Genomic DNA, 19,105 nt, shown 5'->3' on the forward strand with positions numbered 1-19,105 from the left:
AGTTCAGCACATACGTGTTCCCTAGAATTACAGAGTGAACTGTGTTGGAAGGGACCCACAAGGATCATGGACTCCAGCTCCTGACTCTGCCCAGGACAGCCCCAAAAATCACACCTGTTTAAAGATGAGTCTTGCCGCTAGGAAGTGAAACATCTCTGACCATTTTTGACAGACAGAATTTGCAGTAGATAATTATTTTCAGCATCTATTGTGGTATGAGTAATGAAGAGAGCAATGGCAGTGCTAGTCAGAAAGAATATTTGTTTCTTAATCTCTACAGGAAGAGTTTTGTTTTGTCAGGTAGCAGTGGCTGTTGTGTTCTTAAATAGTGTGTTGTTGTCATGAATTCTATTTTTCCAGGAACGGCTGGAGAAGCAGATAACAAATCCATTATGCCTTGTTGCAGATTTTAGCAAGCCTGAGGTAATTAGTATGTGGGGATTTGGGCATAAGTGTTCTAATATTAAAAATACATGGATTGTAATCTGTAGCTTTATGTTTAGAATAATATAATTTCTACTTTTTGCCCTTAGTGCTGGGCTTTGTTATGGATGTTTGGCAAAATGCAAGACATTATAATGTCCAGTTAAAAGAAGATTACCACATTTTCCCATTTCAACACTAAAGTCTTTTGGGGACTCTTCAGTTGGATTTACCTGAAGTGGGTGCTGAATGTGTGTAAAGGGCATTGCATTTTTTAAAAACATTAATATAAGGTATTTCAAATTCACTTTTTAATGTTATTTTAAAACTTTTTTTGAGCATTGTACTTAAGAGACTAATGAAAAGATAACAGAAGAGTTCAAATAGTTGTTTTTGTTTACTTCATGTCTCTCTAGTTTGTAACTGATCAGCAGCAATTGTTGTCGTAACAGGCACCTTTGCAGATCCACGTTGCCATGCTTGCCTTGAACCACTTCCAGGAGAACTTTGGTCGCGGACCGAACATTGGGTAAAGCAGTAGTTTTGTGTTTGCCAAGCCTTGAATCAGACAGATCTCTCCTTTTCCTGTAGTTACTGGCTGGCTGTGCAGCATGGTACCTTCCCTGTCTGGTACCTGATAGACCACTTAGAAATGGAAAGTTGTAAAATGTTACCTGATGTATGTCTGGGTGTGTAACCAGGCTTTCCCAATATAGCAGTGATACTTTCTGGGCCCAGGTAGACAGCAAATACTTCTGGAGGAAGGCCTTCTCTGTTCTAGTTTTTTCACAGTGTGGGATTGGTATGGAAAAGTTGTTTCTGTGATCCTGAATTATCTTGTAGTTCATGGATTTTAAAAATAATTATTGGAATGATTTGGTTTTAATTTTCAGTGTTTTTCATTCAGCTGTAGTTCTTGATGTGTGTAATTGCATGTGTGAGTTAAATGAGACAAAATTACTTAAAAAGTATTAAGTCTTAAGACTATACTTGCACATGGGCTTTTCCACTGAGACTCCTGTTCTTGAGCTAACCCTAACATTTAGAAGTACATCTTGAATGCTCACAGTTAAGGATAATGTGAGTTTCCAAATTTCCTACTATATCCATTGCTTTTTTCTTCCATTGACTTGTGTTTCTAGAAGAACTCTGGAATGTTTAAGTCATCATTATTGTTTCTACCCTGGTGTCTAGATGCCTTCAGGATGCGGAGGAAATGCTGAAAATAGCTGTGTCTATAAGTGAAACACTGGAAAACAAAGTGAGTAAGGAATCATTGTCACAGTGAGTCACTTCTTTATGTGCTCATTTACTTGCCTAAAGGTCATGCTTTAGTTGCTTGTCTTTGTTCTGGTCTTTGAATCCATCTTTAGATGTATCAGCTGCCTTTGTGAAGGCCATGTGAGGAAACAGAATGGGGTTTCAGCATGGGTTCAACTGAGTGTTGACCTGACATGAAGGCTGAATCCTGTGGCTGTGTGAATCCAGTTTTTAGACAAATGCATGTTAACAAATACAGGGTATATGGCGGATCTGTTTTGGCTGAAAACTTTTTTGCTAGTTGGAGTGAAATAATTTGTCTGTCTTTTACTGAAGAATAATAATCTGTGAAACTGTCAAGCATTGGCTTGTTCACTGAGGGGATAAACCTGTTACTGGGTCTTACTTTTCAGCCTCAGGTGAATGGAGATGTGGTGAAATGGCTGTCTAGGACTGCTCAGGGATTTCTGCCTCCTCTGGCTGCAGCAGTGGGTGGTGTTGCTAGCCAGGAAGTCCTGAAAGCAGTAACAGGAAAATTTTCTCCATTGCAGCAGTGGGTAAGGCTGTCTTGGTTTTTGGATGGTTATTTTGACATGTTATGAATGGATAGCTGTGTGTAAATGCTGTATGATCAGAGTAAACAGAACAACTTCTATAACATGGAACAAAAAAAAACCCCACCAGATTAGAGACTATATTTAGAAAAAATAGTGGTTGGTTTTATGTGTACAATAAAAGTACAGCCAGTTTTAGTTAAAATTTTTGTATTTGGGGTTCAGACAGCACATTGTTTTTTCACACAAGCAAAGAGAGCATTGGCTTGTCACCGCATGGCTGCAAAGGTGTGATACAGTCCAGATGCCAGCTTAAACTACTGTACCTAAGAGCAGTGCTTTCAGACTCCCAGGATGAATGTCAGAGTAAAGTTAGATTAAAAAATTTCACAATCTTCACTTACCTCTGGTTACCTCTGGAGGTGTAACATGCCTGTCAGAAGTCAAAAGCTTGCAGCTCACCTGTTTGAGTGAGTGTTTTTTCCCCTTTGTGTCCAAGTGCTTTTTCCTGTCTGCTAAAATCGTGAACTGTTGGGTACCAGGTGCTGTATATCCACTGACAGTAAAAACTCAGTGCTTCTAAATTTCTAGACTCTGTTATTCATACAAAATAGTCAGGTTTTTTAATTAAAATAACACAAATGTTTTTCACAGGTTTTCATTGGACTTTCTTTTTTTTATTTTTCTTTTACAGCTATATATAGATGTGTTAGACATTGTAACACCTCTAGAGAAGGTGGGCTCTGAGGAATTTCTCCCACGGTAAATATAACTACAGTCTGCTGGCTTATGTACTGTTCACATCTGAGTCTCAAGCAGGCACAGATGTCTTTTAAAATTAATTCAGTGCTGTTTGCTGGAGGAACAGGTTTGGGGTTAAGAATGTGTGTCTTATTTCAGCATGGGATGAACAGGAATTACAGACTCTGACTTTCTTAGTTCATGTCAAAGTGCAGTTTGGCATCAATGGTACTACTGTGATAAATGGCAACTTGAAGTCTCCTGGTTTTGTGTTCTGTGCCTGCATAGGGGAGATAGATATGATGCCTTGAGGGCTTGTATTGGAGACTCTCTGTGCCAGAAGCTCCATGATTTGAATGTTTTCTTGGTGAGTATGACTGACACTGTTACAGTGTTTGCAAATGCTTTGTTGGTACAGCTAATGTCCACTGTCCTCAAAATACATGAGGGCAGCTCTGATATGTGCCACTGCAGAATAAATGGTCCAGAATTGCAGTGGGACTTGTCTTTGTGGTTTGCACTTATATTTCTGATTCTGTGAACATAATGTTCTTTAGGTTGGCTGTGGAGCGATAGGCTGTGAAATGCTAAAAAACTTTGCACTTCTTGGTGTTGGTACTGGGCAAGACAAAGGATTGGTAAGTCACCTGTTAACCTCACTTCTCAATAAAAGTAATGTGACAGGGAATAATAAAATAATTTAGACTACTAAAAAATGTTAAGAGTTTAAGTCGTATTTCAGGTTGATCTCTGTGCAGAGGGTACAGTGGCCTTGGCATGGAAGTGTGTTTAGTTTGAAGAATACACTTGTAGCAGTCTTGCTGCATTTTGATTTTAAAACAAAATTTAGTCAGTCAGTATAAGCAGAGCTTTGGCCACAGTGGATGCCAATAGCAGTGTTTTTGTTTTGACAACTGTCTATAGAGGTTTCATCAAAATCATTGCGCAGTGTTACACTTAAATTGTAACTTCAGCTGTTGCTTTTGCCCCTTCTGACTTAGGTTACAATTACAGATCCAGACTTGATAGAGAAATCTAACCTGAACAGGCAGTTTCTTTTTCGACCTCATCACATACAGGTAGGCTTTCTTATTCAGTGAAGTTTCTGGACTATTGTGTTCCCCTGTCCTGTGTCCCCACAGAGAGCTGAACTTGTGAGTGTCTGTACTTCTGTCCAGAAAAGACTTAAAGGCTGTAATGAAACCTAGGGGGTTTTTAAAACAATGTTTAGAACTGCAATGGCATCCAACTTATCACTAGTATCAGTTGAGTAAAATTGGCTTGTCTAATCTTAATTTGTACTGGTGTTTTTGACTAATGAAATCTCTTGAATTTGACAACTGGATGAGTACTGTATTGCATAAGAGCCCGCCGTGGGTTAATATGCCAGAAATGCTCTGCTATGCCATTGAAATTTGGGGAAAATAAAACAGCAAAAAACAGACAGTGCTGGCAGAAGTGTTCTAAATAGAGCTCAGTAGTGCTACTGCTGATGGCACTTGACCAAAGCTGCTGTCTTCTGACTTAATTGTTTTCACTAAGCTGGTAAATAGTTTTGAAAAAGCCCAGCATGTACATTCACTAAATGCATGACACAGAAGCTGTTAATTCCTTAGAAGCAGAGAGAACATCCCTGTACTTGCAAACACAGCACAAAATAAAAAAGATGGCTTAGATCTTGACAGCAATGTGGAAAAAGGTTTCCCCTGCCCAAAACCCAGGAGTTGAATTTTCTGCCTCCTGTTTGTGTAGCAAATCTGGGAACAGATTGCACTTTGGATGGATAGGTAAATGGAAGGTGAACCCTGCAAGCTTTTAGAAGCCACAGGCTTGAGTGCTGATCCCTAGATAATTGTAGAATGGCTAGAAGTGTTGGGTAGGTCAAGAACTCTATTTCAGTTTAGCTTCTGAAATTGGCTTCGTGTACTGAAGCCACTGAAATTACTTCGTACTGAAATTACCTTGCGGTAATGTGATTATTCACAGGTGCTTGATGTCTGTGCTCTATAGACACAGTCAGAGTTGCTAATGGGTTTATCCTCAGACAGTCATGAACTGCTCCCTTCTTTTGAAGAAATTCTTACGAGAGGCAGCACGCAGCATCAGTTTCAGTTACTTGATAAACCATTTAAGCACTTCCACCGCATGGTCTCTGAAACACTAAATAAAACTGAAAATAAAACTAGGAAACTAGATAATGAAATATTTATCAGTGAGGGAGGTACATGATTAAAAAATGTTGTTTATTGTATGTTTTGCATACTAATGTTTCTGTCAGTGAATTTTGTCTGATCAGTAAATGAAGTCCATGTTTCTGTGTCCAATGTGTTCTTTATCTGCATATTGTTGATCTCTGTATTTCTACTTTCAGAAACCTAAGAGCTACACTGCAGCAGAAGCAACTGTGAACATCAATCCTTACATAAAGATTGACTCAGATATTAATAAAGTTTGTCCAGCCACTGAGAGCACTTACAGCGATGAATTCTATACCAAGCAAGACGTGATTGTGACTGCTTTGGACAATGTTGAAGCCAGGAGATATATTGATAGGTAGGGGGTGGAAGGGAAGCAAGGGGAACTGTTAACTTCTGATGAGGCTGAGAATATTCTGGCAGTCTTAAGGTTGAATTATTAAAGCATAAAAATACATATTTAAATTTAAAAGTAGAGATATTTACTTTTAAAAATAATTTCTAATGCTCGTAATTCACACAGGCTGAGGTTTATGGTATCGTGATCTAGCTTGAATAGTTCTTACTTAATCTCTTTTTTTCCTGAGTTTGGTATAAGCTTTCCACTGTTCTGAAAGTGCCTAGAGACAATTCTGGTTGCACTCCAGTAATGTCTGCAAGGCAAGAATGTAGAGATTGCTCTGTATTCTGATAGTCTGTGTCTTTCCATGTCAGTCGTTGTGTAGCAAACCTGCGTCCTCTTATAGACTCTGGAACTATGGGAACAAAAGGACACACAGAAGTTATTGTGCCCCATCTGACAGAGTCCTACAATAGTCATGTAAGTATTTCAAGACCATCGCTCACCTTCTGTAGCTTATCACATAATGCCCTCTAATTCTTTGATCATTTTTATGTGTCTTTCTAAAATAAGTGGCCTATTTGAGCTGCTGAAGAACAGTACTGTTAGGAAATAATGACTTCCTTGGTTTCTGAAGAAAAGCTCACAGGAAATAAAATTTGAGCAGTGCTTTACAAGCATACATAACAGTTCTGTTCAAATGGGAAAGGGGAAAAATGAACCTTCAGGCTCTATTCCTGATAGACACTATCTGCAGTATCCCTCTGTTTAAGTTCTTCTGGAGAAATTCACTGGTTGAGAACACCATGAAATGGTGCCACGTGGACACGGAGACAGTATTTTGAGCATCCTAATTGTCCTGCTAGGATCCATTAGGAAGTCTTTCTGGCCTTGAGTGACAGGGCATGTTTCATGTTGAAAGTGTACATGAATGCCAGCTGCACGTCTTGGAAAAGCTGGTTGGCAGTTTCATCTGTTGTTTATGTTTCACAGTTCAGTTTTGCTTTCCAGTGTTGAATGTAGACTGTTCCTCATAAAGAGGAAGTGAAAATGTTAGTGTTCATAAAACAGATTTCTAAGCATAAAAAGTCACTTTGTATTTTAGAACAGCAGAGTTTTTAACTTATGTAGTGTACAAGTTCTTGGTGCTATTATTAGCAGTTAACCTGGATAAACCTGCATTCACATGCAACCCTCCTTATTTACAGCGGGATCCACCGGAGGAAGAAATACCTTTTTGCACCTTAAAGTCTTTCCCAGCTGCCATTGAGCATACAATACAGTGGGCAAGAGATAAGGTAATGGATTAACCTTTCTGGCATTCAGCATAACTCCATGTTTGGGAAGGTGGGGATCTGATATACTTCTTGCAAAATGCCATATTTGTTCTTTTTATTTTACAGTTTGAAAGTTCATTTTCTCACAAGCCTTCATTGTTTAACAAGTTCTGGCAAACCTATCCGTCGGCAGAAGAAGTTTTGCAGGTAAGGGAATGTTGCCAGGGTAGAATAGAGTGTTTAAACTACTGGTTTATGGATTTTGTTTCTATTTAAGGCCAGTGAGATTTGGGTTAGTTTCTGACTTGTTTCAGAAAACCTGAAGACTTACTTGGCCAAGTCATTAGTTCCTCATGTGAACAGTATTTCTGGTGTGTCCCATAATTAAAAGCTTCTCCAGCTCATGGGCTCTGTACATGATGTAGAAATATCAGAAAGACTGAGACACTGCTTGTGTGTGATTAGTGTGTGTCACACTGATGTGTAACTAGCTGGGAAAAATGAAAGTGAGACTGAGTTTGAAGTGAATTTAACTATGTAATAAATTAGATTGAAATTGTTTCCTATCTTTTCTTGTGAGTCTATAATGGCCTGTGGTCCAAAGGGCTGGTGGAAGTAAGTGGGAGAAAAACCCCAGTGGAGAGGACCACATAAAGGATAATACTTCATGAAGTGAACCTCTGTTTCCTCTTGCCTATGGATTACTAAAAACATATTTACTGTTTGACTGAATTAGAAGGAATCTTGTCTGTTTTAACATTTTCATGTTTCTTTATCTAGAGAATAAAATCAGGAGAGAGCTTGGAAGGCTGTTTTCATGTTATTAAAACTCTGAGTAGAAGACCCCGAAGTTGGACTCAATGTGTAGAACTAGCAAGAGTAAAATTTGAAAAGTATTTTAGCCATAAGGTAGGTAAGACCTGTAAATGAGGTGGCACTAGACTAATGAGGATTTTAGAAAACTTGGTGGCCCTAATAACAAGGTGTCCAAGTCTGCACTCACTTCCATCTCTTCAAAAATAACGAACTATATTTGAAACTTAAAAATGCTGCATCCCCTTCTACTTCTAGGTCCGGTTTATTAACTTACTCTTAGTACTCTGTTCAGTAGTCTCCATGCAGTTTTCTTGGCATTTTTGTGGTGTTTTCCAAAACAGAGGATTATCAGATGTCCTTTATTTGGCAGTGGGTTTTAGTTTCCCACGTTAAACTCCCGTTACTGAACTCACCTTTGTAACCCTGATTTTCTCAAAGATTTTCTGAAATAAGAGCCAGTCATTCTGACAGTCTGGTCCACAGTGTTGCCTAAAGTATGTGTGTAATTTTGTAGGAAAGATGGGATTGGGATGTTGTGGACTAATAAACATACCTGTGCATACAGAATCCCTGGTGGTAGTTGTCACATTGAGAAAATATTGCATTCCTAGTTGTGAATCCATATGCAAGAATCCTATAGTGACAATAAGGTGGGGGAGAGTGCTTTGCTTCTTGGATTAAATGCCTTGCTTGAGCTTTGTACAGGTGAGGTGACATTGTCATCTTTGTTCTGTGGCTGAAATGGGCAAGAGTTCTGTCTTGTAGTACTTGTCTTTAAGCTGTCCATCTTGACAAAGTTGTCTCATGATTTTCTTAACTCTTTAAATTACTTCAGCTAAGAAAGCTCAATTCAGTGTGGTCTTGTCAATCTATGTGACAAAGTACTAAAGCCTCTCTGGCTTTTCCTCTAGGCTCTTCAGCTCCTTCATTCATTTCCCCTTGATACACGATTAAAAGATGGAAGTAAGTACAAGTGCCCCTTTATGCCTGCTGTAAATTCATGGCATATGTCATGTGTTGCTGTTCCTGGTTCCTTAGGATTTCATCTTAAGTCTGTCTTCCTTCCAGGTTTGTTTTGGCAGTCACCAAAGAGGCCTCCTTTCCCAGTGAAGTTTGAATTTAATGATCCTTTGTAAGTACGGTACTGTCCCAGATGCATTGTATAGCATCCTGTGAAACTGACAGCAGAAAGTGCAAGGCAGTGGCTTTATAGGCCGGGAAGTTGGACTGGAATCAATAGGTGTTAGTGCACAGTCTTATGCTGTGGCAGATTTGGTGAGCTATCAAATAGTTTCACTGCAAATAATTTTACTTTCACTGACATGGGATTGGAGGGTGCTGTCCTGACAACATCTAATGTGAAATGGCTTAGAATGACCCCTTTCATGTCTTACATGGCTACAGAATTACTGAGTTGTTGCTGTCATACCTCCCTGCCCCCATTGTCCACATCGTGAAATGCAGGATGTGCCAAATTAAGTTGACTACCTAGAATGACCTAGTGGAGGGACTCCTTTTCTTGTTCATCACAATTTGGGTCTAATCTAGATGGCTTGGGTATTACAGATAATTTTAAGAATTTATGTGGTTGATGGATTAAAAAGCTTTTATCTGCTGTGTATCTACAATTGCTTTGATAAACTGGATCACCATTTTTAGTTTGAGTGAAAACTGAGGTCATGGCAAATATCAAAGTAATTCTGAGATTAAGCTTTTTATCATGTTGATGTCATTTGAGTGTTTGTAATTGTTTGGTTGACTGCAAAGGTTAAGGAAATACTGTTTTCATTAAATAACTTTTCACTCATCAAAATCTGCTTGATTTTGGGGACAGCTTCTGAGTCACTCAAAAATGTACTATCTATTTTGTACTGTGTGCACTGAAGGATGGAAATTCTGTTTTTCAGTACGTGTGTTCAAGATCTTGAACATGATTGCGAACCTTTGGGCAACTGAAGTAGAAAAAACAACCAACTAAAAATAATTCTGTTTTCTTTAGGCACTACGGTTTCATTGTGAGCGCAGCAAAACTCTTTGCAACAGTGTACTGTGTTCCTTTCACAGAAAAGGTAATCTAGGCTCTAACAGCGTTCCCAACACTTAATGTGGTGTTCAGTTTTGGCCTGATGTCCAGCTGCCAGTTCTTTTCAAGAACTGATTAAAGTGATTCTTAAAGTAAACTATCCTTCTGCACTGGCTGTTTAGCAGCTGCTTGCACTTATTTTTCTTTATTTGAATCCCTAACCTGGAGAAGAAATGAGTAGTGTATTGGATATTTTCAGTAAGCACTGACCTTGGGAATTATTATTTTGATGCACCTATTTCCTGTGGAATATAACTACTGAACTGAAAGAAAATCTCTTTACGGCATTTTTAAAAATTAAGTGTCTTAGCTATGTTATGAGGGTTTTATATTTTACTGCTTAGAGCCTCTGCACTGCTTATCCTTTGTTTTTTCTTGTTTCTTCCTGTAAGTCAGGTTTGCACTTCTGTTCAGTTTTCAAGTGCTAGACACTTCACACTGCTCTGGTTTGCTGTAGTAACTCAGTTGTCACTTGGTGTTTTAATGATGATGTTTGGCTGAAACGTCACTGAATATCTGTGAGATTTTTTTGGGTCTAGTCTTCTTTGAAATACTATTGGATTTACAGTCTTTTTGTGGGGGACCTTTTGAGTTGATGCGAATTTAAATTGTTTTTCTTCAAAACCATAACAGGACTTGTCAGAGGAAACTATTTTGGGGATTATTTCATCTGTGAAGGTACCAGAGTTTAGACCTTCAAACAAAGTAAGTGAGATATTTAATTTAAAGAAAAAAAATATTCCACAAGCAGTGTCCCACATCTCCAACTACTTCTTGCATCAATGCTAATGAGAAATAAACATAAATTAACATGTGTTTTGTAATAAATAATAGTGTGGCATACAGGACTGTTTTAACTTGGTATAGCTATGGTATCTACTATATGCTAAATGGAAAATCGTTTGGAGGGTTACCTTTTTCAAATTACTTGTTTTAGCATTGTTTTCCATGCATGAATGTGATTGTAATTCTGCAAGGTTTTTTTTTACATTTACATGAGTCTGTACTATTTTAATAAAAGTAGTAAAATTTTACTCATAAGCAACTTTAAAGCAATCCAAGACTGGTGTCAATTTTATTTTTTTGTAGTTAATATTAAAGAAGTGTCATTACCTTTGTGTTTATTTTTGAAGTGTTTGAACTTCAAAACAACTTAAGCATTATTGTGCAGGGGCTAGCATTTTTCATAATTTAAAATTAGGAAATACTCTGAATTTTTTCATATTTTCTTGCCTAGTGTTAATACTTGTCCCATGAATGCTTGCTTTGGGAAGACAAACGGGTGTTTTGACTTGGAATCACAGTTTGGTTGGGGTGGTTTTGTTTGAGTGTGTGTTTTGAGTATTTTTCTGTATTTCTTAGGGAATTTAATGTGCTTCAATTTGTGCCCTTGTGCTGTCACTGGGTACCAGTGAAAAGAGTTTGGCTGTGCTCGCTGTACTTCCCCGCCCATCAGATATTTATACACATTGATAAGATTGCATTGACCCTCCACTCTGAACCATTACAGCTCTCTCAGCTTCTCCTCGTATGAGAGATGCTCCAATCCTTTAATGCTCTTGGAAGCTCTTGGCTGGACATGATCCAGTAAATCCATGTCTCTCTTGAACTGGGGAGGAAAATCTGCAGGGAAGACAGGAAATTTAGTACACTTGACACTTGTGCTGTTTGAAGTTCACATATTTTATTACTCAAGCACTGCACACATTTGCAGGTTGTACAGACTGATGAAACTGCAAGAAAACCAGATCATATTCCAGTCAGCAGTGAGGATGAAAGAAATGCTATTTTCCAACTGGAGAAGTCTATACTATCCAATGAAGCTCTGGAAAGTGAGTAGTGCAAACTAGGTTCATAGTTTAGTAATATCCTGCATTTGCATTGCCACTAATGACATTCAGATCTTTGGATGAAGCAGTTCTGGAATTCTGCAAGAAGTAGAGCTGATACCCAAAGCTTTCTGAAGTGCCACATACATACCTATCCGGTTCCTTGACATTACCCTGTGCTTCTGTATTGCTGAGATTCCTGGCAGTTTTAGGGCTCTCTGTTACGCTTGCGTGTAATCACAACACTGACGTCAGTGAGCAGGCAGCAGCAGGGAATTGAACCCTTAAGGAGGGGAAGGGTGCTGGCTGGGCCCCAGATGGACTGCAAGTGATTCGGGTTTGAGAAGGCGGAAAGTCACTACTTAGAGCTCTCAGTCTGAAATGATCCTAAATTGTAAAGACTGTTAAGAGTCTTCCTCAGCATCTTCTAGATGTTAAAATGAGGATGCTTGGATTCCATTTTGTGCCTGGCCACATGAAGAGGTCGTTGGGCAACAACTACAAGCAAGCTTTTTTAGCCCATGAATCCGGGAGAAAGATAAGCTTATCTCTAACTCATCCCATGGAGTGTCAATCCAAAACTCTGACTCCAATGCTACTGAGTCCATAGTGAAATTTTTGCAGATAAACTAAGCTTTAAAAGGGAATTCTCACAGGATGGAGCTTTAGTGAGGTGGGATATATGTGTAACATCCACAGGAATGTTCAAAATCTGTTCTTGGTGGTGCGAAGAAAGTAAAATTACAGTGCTCTGTTGATGTTCATTTCATTATTCACTTTTAGCTAGTGGTATTGAAAGGGCATTTCTGCTTTCAGCAGAGGAAAACGAGTAAGGCACCAAACTCAAACTCCAGGATGTGAAATTTTTAATTTGTTAAGATTCTAGATTTAATTTGTTCCTATAAATTATGTTTAGGACATCTTCAGTTTTCTAATAAAATTTTTGCTCTTTTTTTTTTAATGAACAGCCGACTTGCAAATGAAGCCCATCTCCTTTGAGAAAGATGACGATAGTAATGGGCACATAGATTTCATAACAGCAGCGTCAAACCTGCGAGCCAAGATGTACAACATCGAACCAGCAGATCGGTTCAAAACAAAGCGCATTGCTGGAAAGATTATTCCTGCCATTGCAACAGCTACTGCTGCAGTATCGGGGCTGGTGAGATTGATTTTTAAAATGCATATTTCTTTCTCTTACTGTTTCTTGCCTAAAACTGCTGTTGTCTCGGTATTGATTACAGCTACCCTGACCGAGGCTCATTTAAAGAAATGGATTTGTATCCATTGACCTAATAGAAAAGGTCATGCTTGGTTCTAGATGTGGTTGAGGAATACATGTAGTGCAGGTAGCTCAGTGTGGAGCTGCAGTGCCAGCCAGAGATTGAGCTCTGGGTGGGAGCCTCAGGCAAGAGGTTGTGAACTGGTGCTGACCCTTTGCACAACAAAGGGCACGGGGACCTGTGGCCCAGCCAGGTGACCGGACACTCAGAGACACAGCAGGAGCTGAGGACTCAGCTGGAAGACCCTGGACTGTCGAACACACAGACTGTGAGGGTACAAAAGCCCAGGTAGTCCTTTGTTCAGGGCCCCTTCTCCGAGGCACCAGCTTGAGCTGTTATTCCCTTGCTACACCATGATAAATATACTTAAAGAAACCAGAAGTCTGAGGCTCTGCTATGGGAAACCCAGGGTTGAGCCAGCAAGGAAATCTTGTCTGGCTGTGAGAGTGGGATGAGTAGCAAGGCACCCATTGAGAAGCTGCCCACTGTGAATTCAGTCCCAGCAGTGAAAATCTTGGGTGGTGTGAGTATGGCTGCTGGACTGGCTCCTGAATAGTCAAAAAGGGAAGTTTCCTTAACATGGTGAGCCTTTGGTGCTTTTATTTTTGATTTGCTGCACAGAAAGATGGGTTGGAATTCAGCATTTTGGTTTGTTTTCTGCCATTAACACTAACTTCCATCAGAATGCCACTGCCAAGAGTGGAAAGGATGTGTTCTGTAGTAGTTCGCATTCAAGCATCTCAACAGAACTTCATGCTTTGTGGAGGTTTCATGAACCAAACAATTTTGGAAGAGTACCACATTAAGAACAGTATTGAATGTTTTAAAGTATTTCCCTTGGCAGCAACAGAATTTATTTCTATGGCATAGTGGGTTGCATTTCCATGTTATTTACTCTGCTGATTGGATAAAGGCTGATCTCGTTAACAACTTTCTCTGTAGTTGATGGCCTCTTTAACTACACCAGAGTTGATAACACAAAACCTAATAAGTAAATTCTAATTTACTGCAGGTTGCACTGGAACTCATCAAAGTTGTGGGTGGCTACACAGCTGATGCATACAAGAACTGTTTCCTGAACCTAGCCATTCCCATAATGGTCTTTACAGAAACTGCTGAAGTAAGAAGAACAGAAATCAGGTAGGAAGGACAATGGCAGTATGTGGAAACCTACTCATTGATGCTTAGAACTTGCTGAGCCATTCCAACAAGTGTGAAGCTTGAATAGTTACTAAATCCAGATATCCAGATTAAGACCTTATGTGCTCACATAGCAGAGCTATGATGGAACCACAGCTCATGGCCATATTCCAGTTAAGCATTCTAGATATTCAAGGTTATTTTTTTGTTTTTTAAACTTGGAAGATGTTAAATTACTTCATGCTTGCTATCAAACTCTGCTGTCCACTTACTGTGTACTACTAGAGGTGTAAGTGATCCTTGTAATACTGCCAAGGGTGTCCTGTAATGCATTGCCCAAGAATTTCCTGTTTGGAAAATGTAGCCCATATTCATCTGTCCTAATTTAAAAAATAGTGTATTTAAAGACTTAGTTTTGTTTTCAGTGGAAGATGTTACTTGTGAGGCTTTAAAAATCTAGAGAAGGTAGATGTGTGGCATTGTCCTTAGGAAACATAAATTGTTCAATACAAGAGCTATTTTTCAGTTGGTCTGAAAACTCAGTAACTTCATTGTCAGATACCATGTTTACTTGGAGGTCTTACTTGTCTTGTGCTTAGCACGGTCAGAGGGCTGGAGAAATGGCAGCAGAGAGGGAAGAGATTTTTGCTCAAGATTAAATAGCACATCACTAAGAAGACATGGCAGTTCTTCAATATGCTTTTAAAGGAAATGACTGAGTTCACATTCTAAAGTAACAACCTTTCACTTTTAAAACAGAAATGGGATATCATTTACCATCTGGGACAGGTGGACAATTTATGGGAAAGAGGATTTTACTCTGTTGGACTTCATAAATGCTGTCAGAGTAAGTTATCTACTGTCCTTGGTTAATACAAGACAAGAGGAAAGGAGTTTCTTGGTTTGGGTTGTTGAACTGTGTTTTGTTTTGTTTTTTATTTCCATCAAGTTACTGTTCAAACCAGAATAAATTTAGTAATAACTAATGTCAGTGGGAATGTCTCTAAGTAAAAGGCATCCAAGCCTGTTTTCAAATTCTTTGTTAATTCAGTTGCCTCAAATGTATCTTAATAAAACTTCTGTCAGTGTCCATGCATTAGCAGGTTTTCTGGTGTGGATCCTATGGATTGGAATAATTAGCTATAGTATTAGCAGCAGTAGTATCTGCTGCTCTGGGCAGATGTTCTGGTCTTCTAATAAGTTTTAATTTGTGAATTCCAGGAGAAGTATGGAATTGAACCAACTATGGTTGTACAAGGAGTCAAAATGCTCTATGTTCCTGTGATGCCAGGCCATATTAAAAGACTAAAGTTGACGTAAGTATAACTGGAAAATGGATTTAGTGACACAAGCGCACATATAAATTATGCTCAATGGTTGTATCAAAAGGACGTGTGTCTGACAGCAGTTTTTTCTCTCAAAGTGGTTTCTAGTCATTAATACTTTGGAAAGAAAACACATAATTTGTTTCTTTTGTGAAAAAAAAAAGAAAAAGAGAAAGTGAATTAACTTCTGTGATGAGGAAAGGAGACTTGCAAAATGCTGCTTTAACTGTTGAATACCAGAATGAGAAAGCTAAAGAAGTCTGACAGTAATTTTTTGGGGGGAAAGAATGCACCATGGTTCAAGCAGAACAAGACTACTAGAACCTTTTGAAACTGGCTTAAAACTACTGCTGATATATAGCAACTTAGCTCTGAAGGAGTTAATGTGTTGCTTGCAGTTTAAGATTTCTGGAAGTCTGTTCAGTTATAGTACTTGCTTAAGATTCTACACCACTTTAGCCCTTTTAAAATATGATATTCACAAAGGCTTTGCAATGCTTCTTACAGACAGGAAGTTGAGGTATTGCACACTGGCAGTTTGGCAGGATGTGAAGGCAGGACATTGAGTTTTGACTGAAGGCCTTTGCAAAATAACAGCCAAATCTCACCCAGGTTTAGTTCTGCTTTACACCTGTTGATTGAACTACTTTAGCTCAAAATCTGTTCTTTACAGCTCCTCTGAAGTGTGTGCTGGTCAGTGCTCACAGGCTTTGCTGAAGCAAGTTGATGCACTGCTCAGTACTGTTTTGAGGGCCTGCCAGTAGGTAATATTAGGCAAAGTAGTATGAGCAAGCCTCTTCAAACTCCCAAGAAGAGAAGAGCCTCTAAGGTGCAGAGTGCCTGGCATACTAAGATGAGAATTTACACCCTGTCTCCAAAGAAGTTGCTTATATGCTTTCTCTTACAGCTGTATAAATAATTTTGAGTGAGGGGGGTATGTAATGAAGTCAAAGTTATGGTGTGAAGCTGCCTTCTTGTGAGTATCAGCGTTTCTTACTACTCTAAGATTTGAGTCCAGCTTTTCATGGAGTAACAGTGGCTTGGGGTTCTGTTACAAACAGTCCCAAAAGCTTTGGGATATTTGCACAGCAAACTGTGGTCTTGCTTGCATGTTTGTTTTTTCTCAAGTTGTTTTAAATCTTGCTGTAATATAACAAGCATTATCAGACTGCTTATTCATTTCAGAATTGCAGCATTAACTGATGGCAAACTCCTTAAAAGCAAGTTTTAGAGACATAGTAGCTTAGGACTACCTCATGGAAATGAATATGACCTCAGTATCTCTGCTGAGAAGAGGCTGCTTTGTGTTCTTGCAAGGAAGCAAGTACTTTGAGGAAAGCAGCTTTTTGACCTGCACACTAAGGCATATCCAGAGGGGAAATCCTTCTCTAGGTGGCCTGTGAGGAATAGAAGTGAGTGACGCTATTCCCCCAGCTTCCTAGCATTTGAGCTGGCCTCAGGAGCTAGTGCAAGAAAATAATTTTGAGTCATCCACAGATATGTGATGAAAGTCAGGTTGGCTGACCTCCTTCAATATTCCAGTGTGCAACTTGCAAGCACTGGCTGCAGCTTTTGAGAGTGCAGAGGGCAAATGGGGAAAGTTGCACTACCACGTGACATACTTACAGAGTGGTCATGAAGAAAGAAGAAAGAATGAATGAAAGAATGAAGAAAGAAGTCCCAGATCATGGCTTGCTTTTCCCCCTCATCACTCTTCACCTTTGAAATTCAAGGATTTAACATCTTAACCCCAACAGAATTACTTTCCATCAAAACTTACAATCTAGTGTCTGCACTGGCATGGTTCTTCCTAATGCATTAAAACTGGTGTTTATTGGTAGACAGAAAACTTACTCCTCTTCATTGACCCAAATCCTACACAGAAGCTAACTTTACCTTGTGCCTCAGTAGGATGCTAAGGGGAAATTGTTTCTGTGAGGAATCCCATCTGAAAGTGGCCATGTGCTCTTCTCTTTTGTACTGGGCACTTGTGGAGGAACAGTGTAATAGCTCACTAATGGGCTGTGTCTATCAGAAAAATGGAGTATGATGTGCTGAAGCTCAGGTGGAGGAACAACTTTTGTGTCAAAATTTAGAGGTGGCTTATTCTCTATTTTGGTTTGGTCTGTAGTATGCCGGGCCAGTACGTACTGCTGGCAGTGAAATTCCTTCTGGCCCCGAATTCCCACTGCCAATCCTCCTGGTGTGTTTACAAACTGTCCTTCATTTCTTTATAGGATGCAAAAGCTTGTGAAGCCATCAGCTGATAAGAAGTACGTGGATTTGACAGTATCATTTGCTCCAGAGACTGATGGAGAGGAAGACTTGCCAGGGCCGCCAGTGAGATACTACTTTGTTCAGGAAGACAATTGATGGTAGAGACACAAAAGTCACTCATGGACCATTTGTTCTGAAAGGAGTGTGCTAATTTGCAGCTATTAAAGATGGTACTATATACTTCTTTTTGGTGAAGCCTTAATTAAATGGTGAAAATCAGTGGCTCTGCACTGAAGACAAACTGATTTGTTTCTTCTGCTCCTGTATTCTTCAAACCTGTTTGCTCAAAGGAGGATTGGTCACTCCATGAAATGGAATGTCCAGTACAGTCCTTACCTTAAAGAGAAGATTTGTATTGAGGAAAGCAAGAACAGTGAACCTAAGAATGGCCCCTATGTGCAAATTAGGCATTGCTTAGGGAAGAGTCCAAAAAATAGGAGAAGCACCATTTTATGATATTCCTGGTGTTCTAAGAACATCTCAAATTCATTTCATATGTTACTTAATTCTCAAACAAGAATTTCATTCTTGCCATCTACACATGAGATTTAACCTACCTGGAAGGCTTAAACTCCCACTTAAAAGCAGAGGAACTGGTTCTTGTGTGGATGGTTAGTGGTGCCATGGTCAGCGCAGCTGTCTTGTGTCAGTCTCAACATGGAAACATAGGGAGGAGGTGTGAATTGTCAAAACTCCCCTGAAGTTCAGAGAGCTGGAAATGTTGATTATCTGCACTAAGACTGTTCTTTGTGGAATACTGCAGTATGGGGAAAGTGAAAACCTATTGGAGAGCCGAATTAGCACTTTCAACAATAAAACTTGGTCTTCAACAAAGAGAGAATGTGGTTGAACCTTTCTGCCCTCATCAAATTAAAATCACATGTAGCACTTGATAATTTTAAAGGGAGGAAAAGACAAATGCCTCTGGATGTTTGTCACAGCAGACAGTTTCCTCAGCTGCTCCTTTTGGTATCATTTCCCTATAGCAAATCATTGTGCTGTACACCTGTCCTCAGCACAAGTCTGAGCTTTACTGAACAGTGAGGTTTTAACCTTCATTGGTCAGTTACTGGGATATCAAAGTGTAAAAATTCTGCTTAATTGGAAATCATTATGAACTAGTTTTGTTGCTGTGGTGAGGCAGAGGTGTGTTACAGAAAAATCATAATTTAACTCTTATCATTTAAACACTGGATACTTGAGGTGGTTTTTTTTCTCCCCATCATGGTAGAGCAATGTGAGGTTAGAATAAAAACTTACAAACTGAAAAACCTTCTCATGTGTTTAAGCTTTAGAGACTGTTATTGTACATTATGTCGTGCAGCTGTTGCAAAAGCTATTAACAGCTTAGCTGTTTATCCTCAGTCATAATTGATTAAGCTTTAGGAATGTCTTCACATTTAATGAACACTATTGGTCAGGAGTTTTATTTCTTTTTTCCTTCTCCGTCAGGAATAAGTCAGGTATTAAGGTTGGGAACCTGTATACCAAGATGTATAGAACTGAGTAGCTGGAATCAATACAATTATGTCAATATTTTGGATTCAGTCTTATGTGCAGGA

The 19,105-nt window shown here is 39.2% G+C and overlaps 1 protein-coding gene across 2 annotated transcripts in view; it reads left to right on the plus strand.

Moving 5' to 3' along the window:
* Positions 1 to 18,814, plus strand: part of UBA6 (ubiquitin like modifier activating enzyme 6) — a 30,190-nt gene extending 11,376 nt beyond the window's left edge. The window contains exons 12-34 of one of the 2 annotated variants that reach the window (XM_032108723.1): positions 361 to 423; positions 876 to 952; positions 1,618 to 1,684; positions 2,097 to 2,240; positions 2,932 to 2,999; positions 3,267 to 3,345; positions 3,536 to 3,616; positions 3,980 to 4,057; positions 5,350 to 5,531; positions 5,888 to 5,993; positions 6,722 to 6,811; positions 6,917 to 6,997; positions 7,571 to 7,699; positions 8,518 to 8,569; positions 8,675 to 8,738; positions 9,606 to 9,675; positions 10,323 to 10,394; positions 11,404 to 11,521; positions 12,487 to 12,680; positions 13,814 to 13,941; positions 14,701 to 14,788; positions 15,163 to 15,257; positions 17,504 to 18,814. In XM_032108723.1, coding sequence (XP_031964614.1) covers positions 361 to 423; positions 876 to 952; positions 1,618 to 1,684; positions 2,097 to 2,240; positions 2,932 to 2,999; positions 3,267 to 3,345; positions 3,536 to 3,616; positions 3,980 to 4,057; positions 5,350 to 5,531; positions 5,888 to 5,993; positions 6,722 to 6,811; positions 6,917 to 6,997; positions 7,571 to 7,699; positions 8,518 to 8,569; positions 8,675 to 8,738; positions 9,606 to 9,675; positions 10,323 to 10,394; positions 11,404 to 11,521; positions 12,487 to 12,680; positions 13,814 to 13,941; positions 14,701 to 14,788; positions 15,163 to 15,257; positions 17,504 to 17,639 — 2,262 coding nt within the window. In that variant the 3' untranslated portion in view covers positions 17,640 to 18,814. Of the gene's footprint in view, positions 1 to 360; positions 424 to 875; positions 953 to 1,617; positions 1,685 to 2,096; positions 2,241 to 2,931; positions 3,000 to 3,266; positions 3,346 to 3,535; positions 3,617 to 3,979; positions 4,058 to 5,349; positions 5,532 to 5,887; positions 5,994 to 6,721; positions 6,812 to 6,916; positions 6,998 to 7,570; positions 7,700 to 8,517; positions 8,570 to 8,674; positions 8,739 to 9,605; positions 9,676 to 10,322; positions 10,395 to 11,403; positions 11,522 to 12,486; positions 12,681 to 12,968; positions 13,090 to 13,813; positions 13,942 to 14,700; positions 14,789 to 15,162; positions 15,258 to 17,503 lie in introns of those variants that run through there. The other variant, XR_004240086.1, reaches the window with a different exon arrangement.
* Positions 18,815 to 19,105: the final 291 nt, after the last annotated feature.

The sequence above is a fragment of the Corvus moneduloides genome, chromosome 5 (assembly GCF_009650955.1).
Source record: "Corvus moneduloides isolate bCorMon1 chromosome 5, bCorMon1.pri, whole genome shotgun sequence".
NCBI classification, from domain to species: Eukaryota; Metazoa; Chordata; class Aves; order Passeriformes; family Corvidae; genus Corvus; species Corvus moneduloides.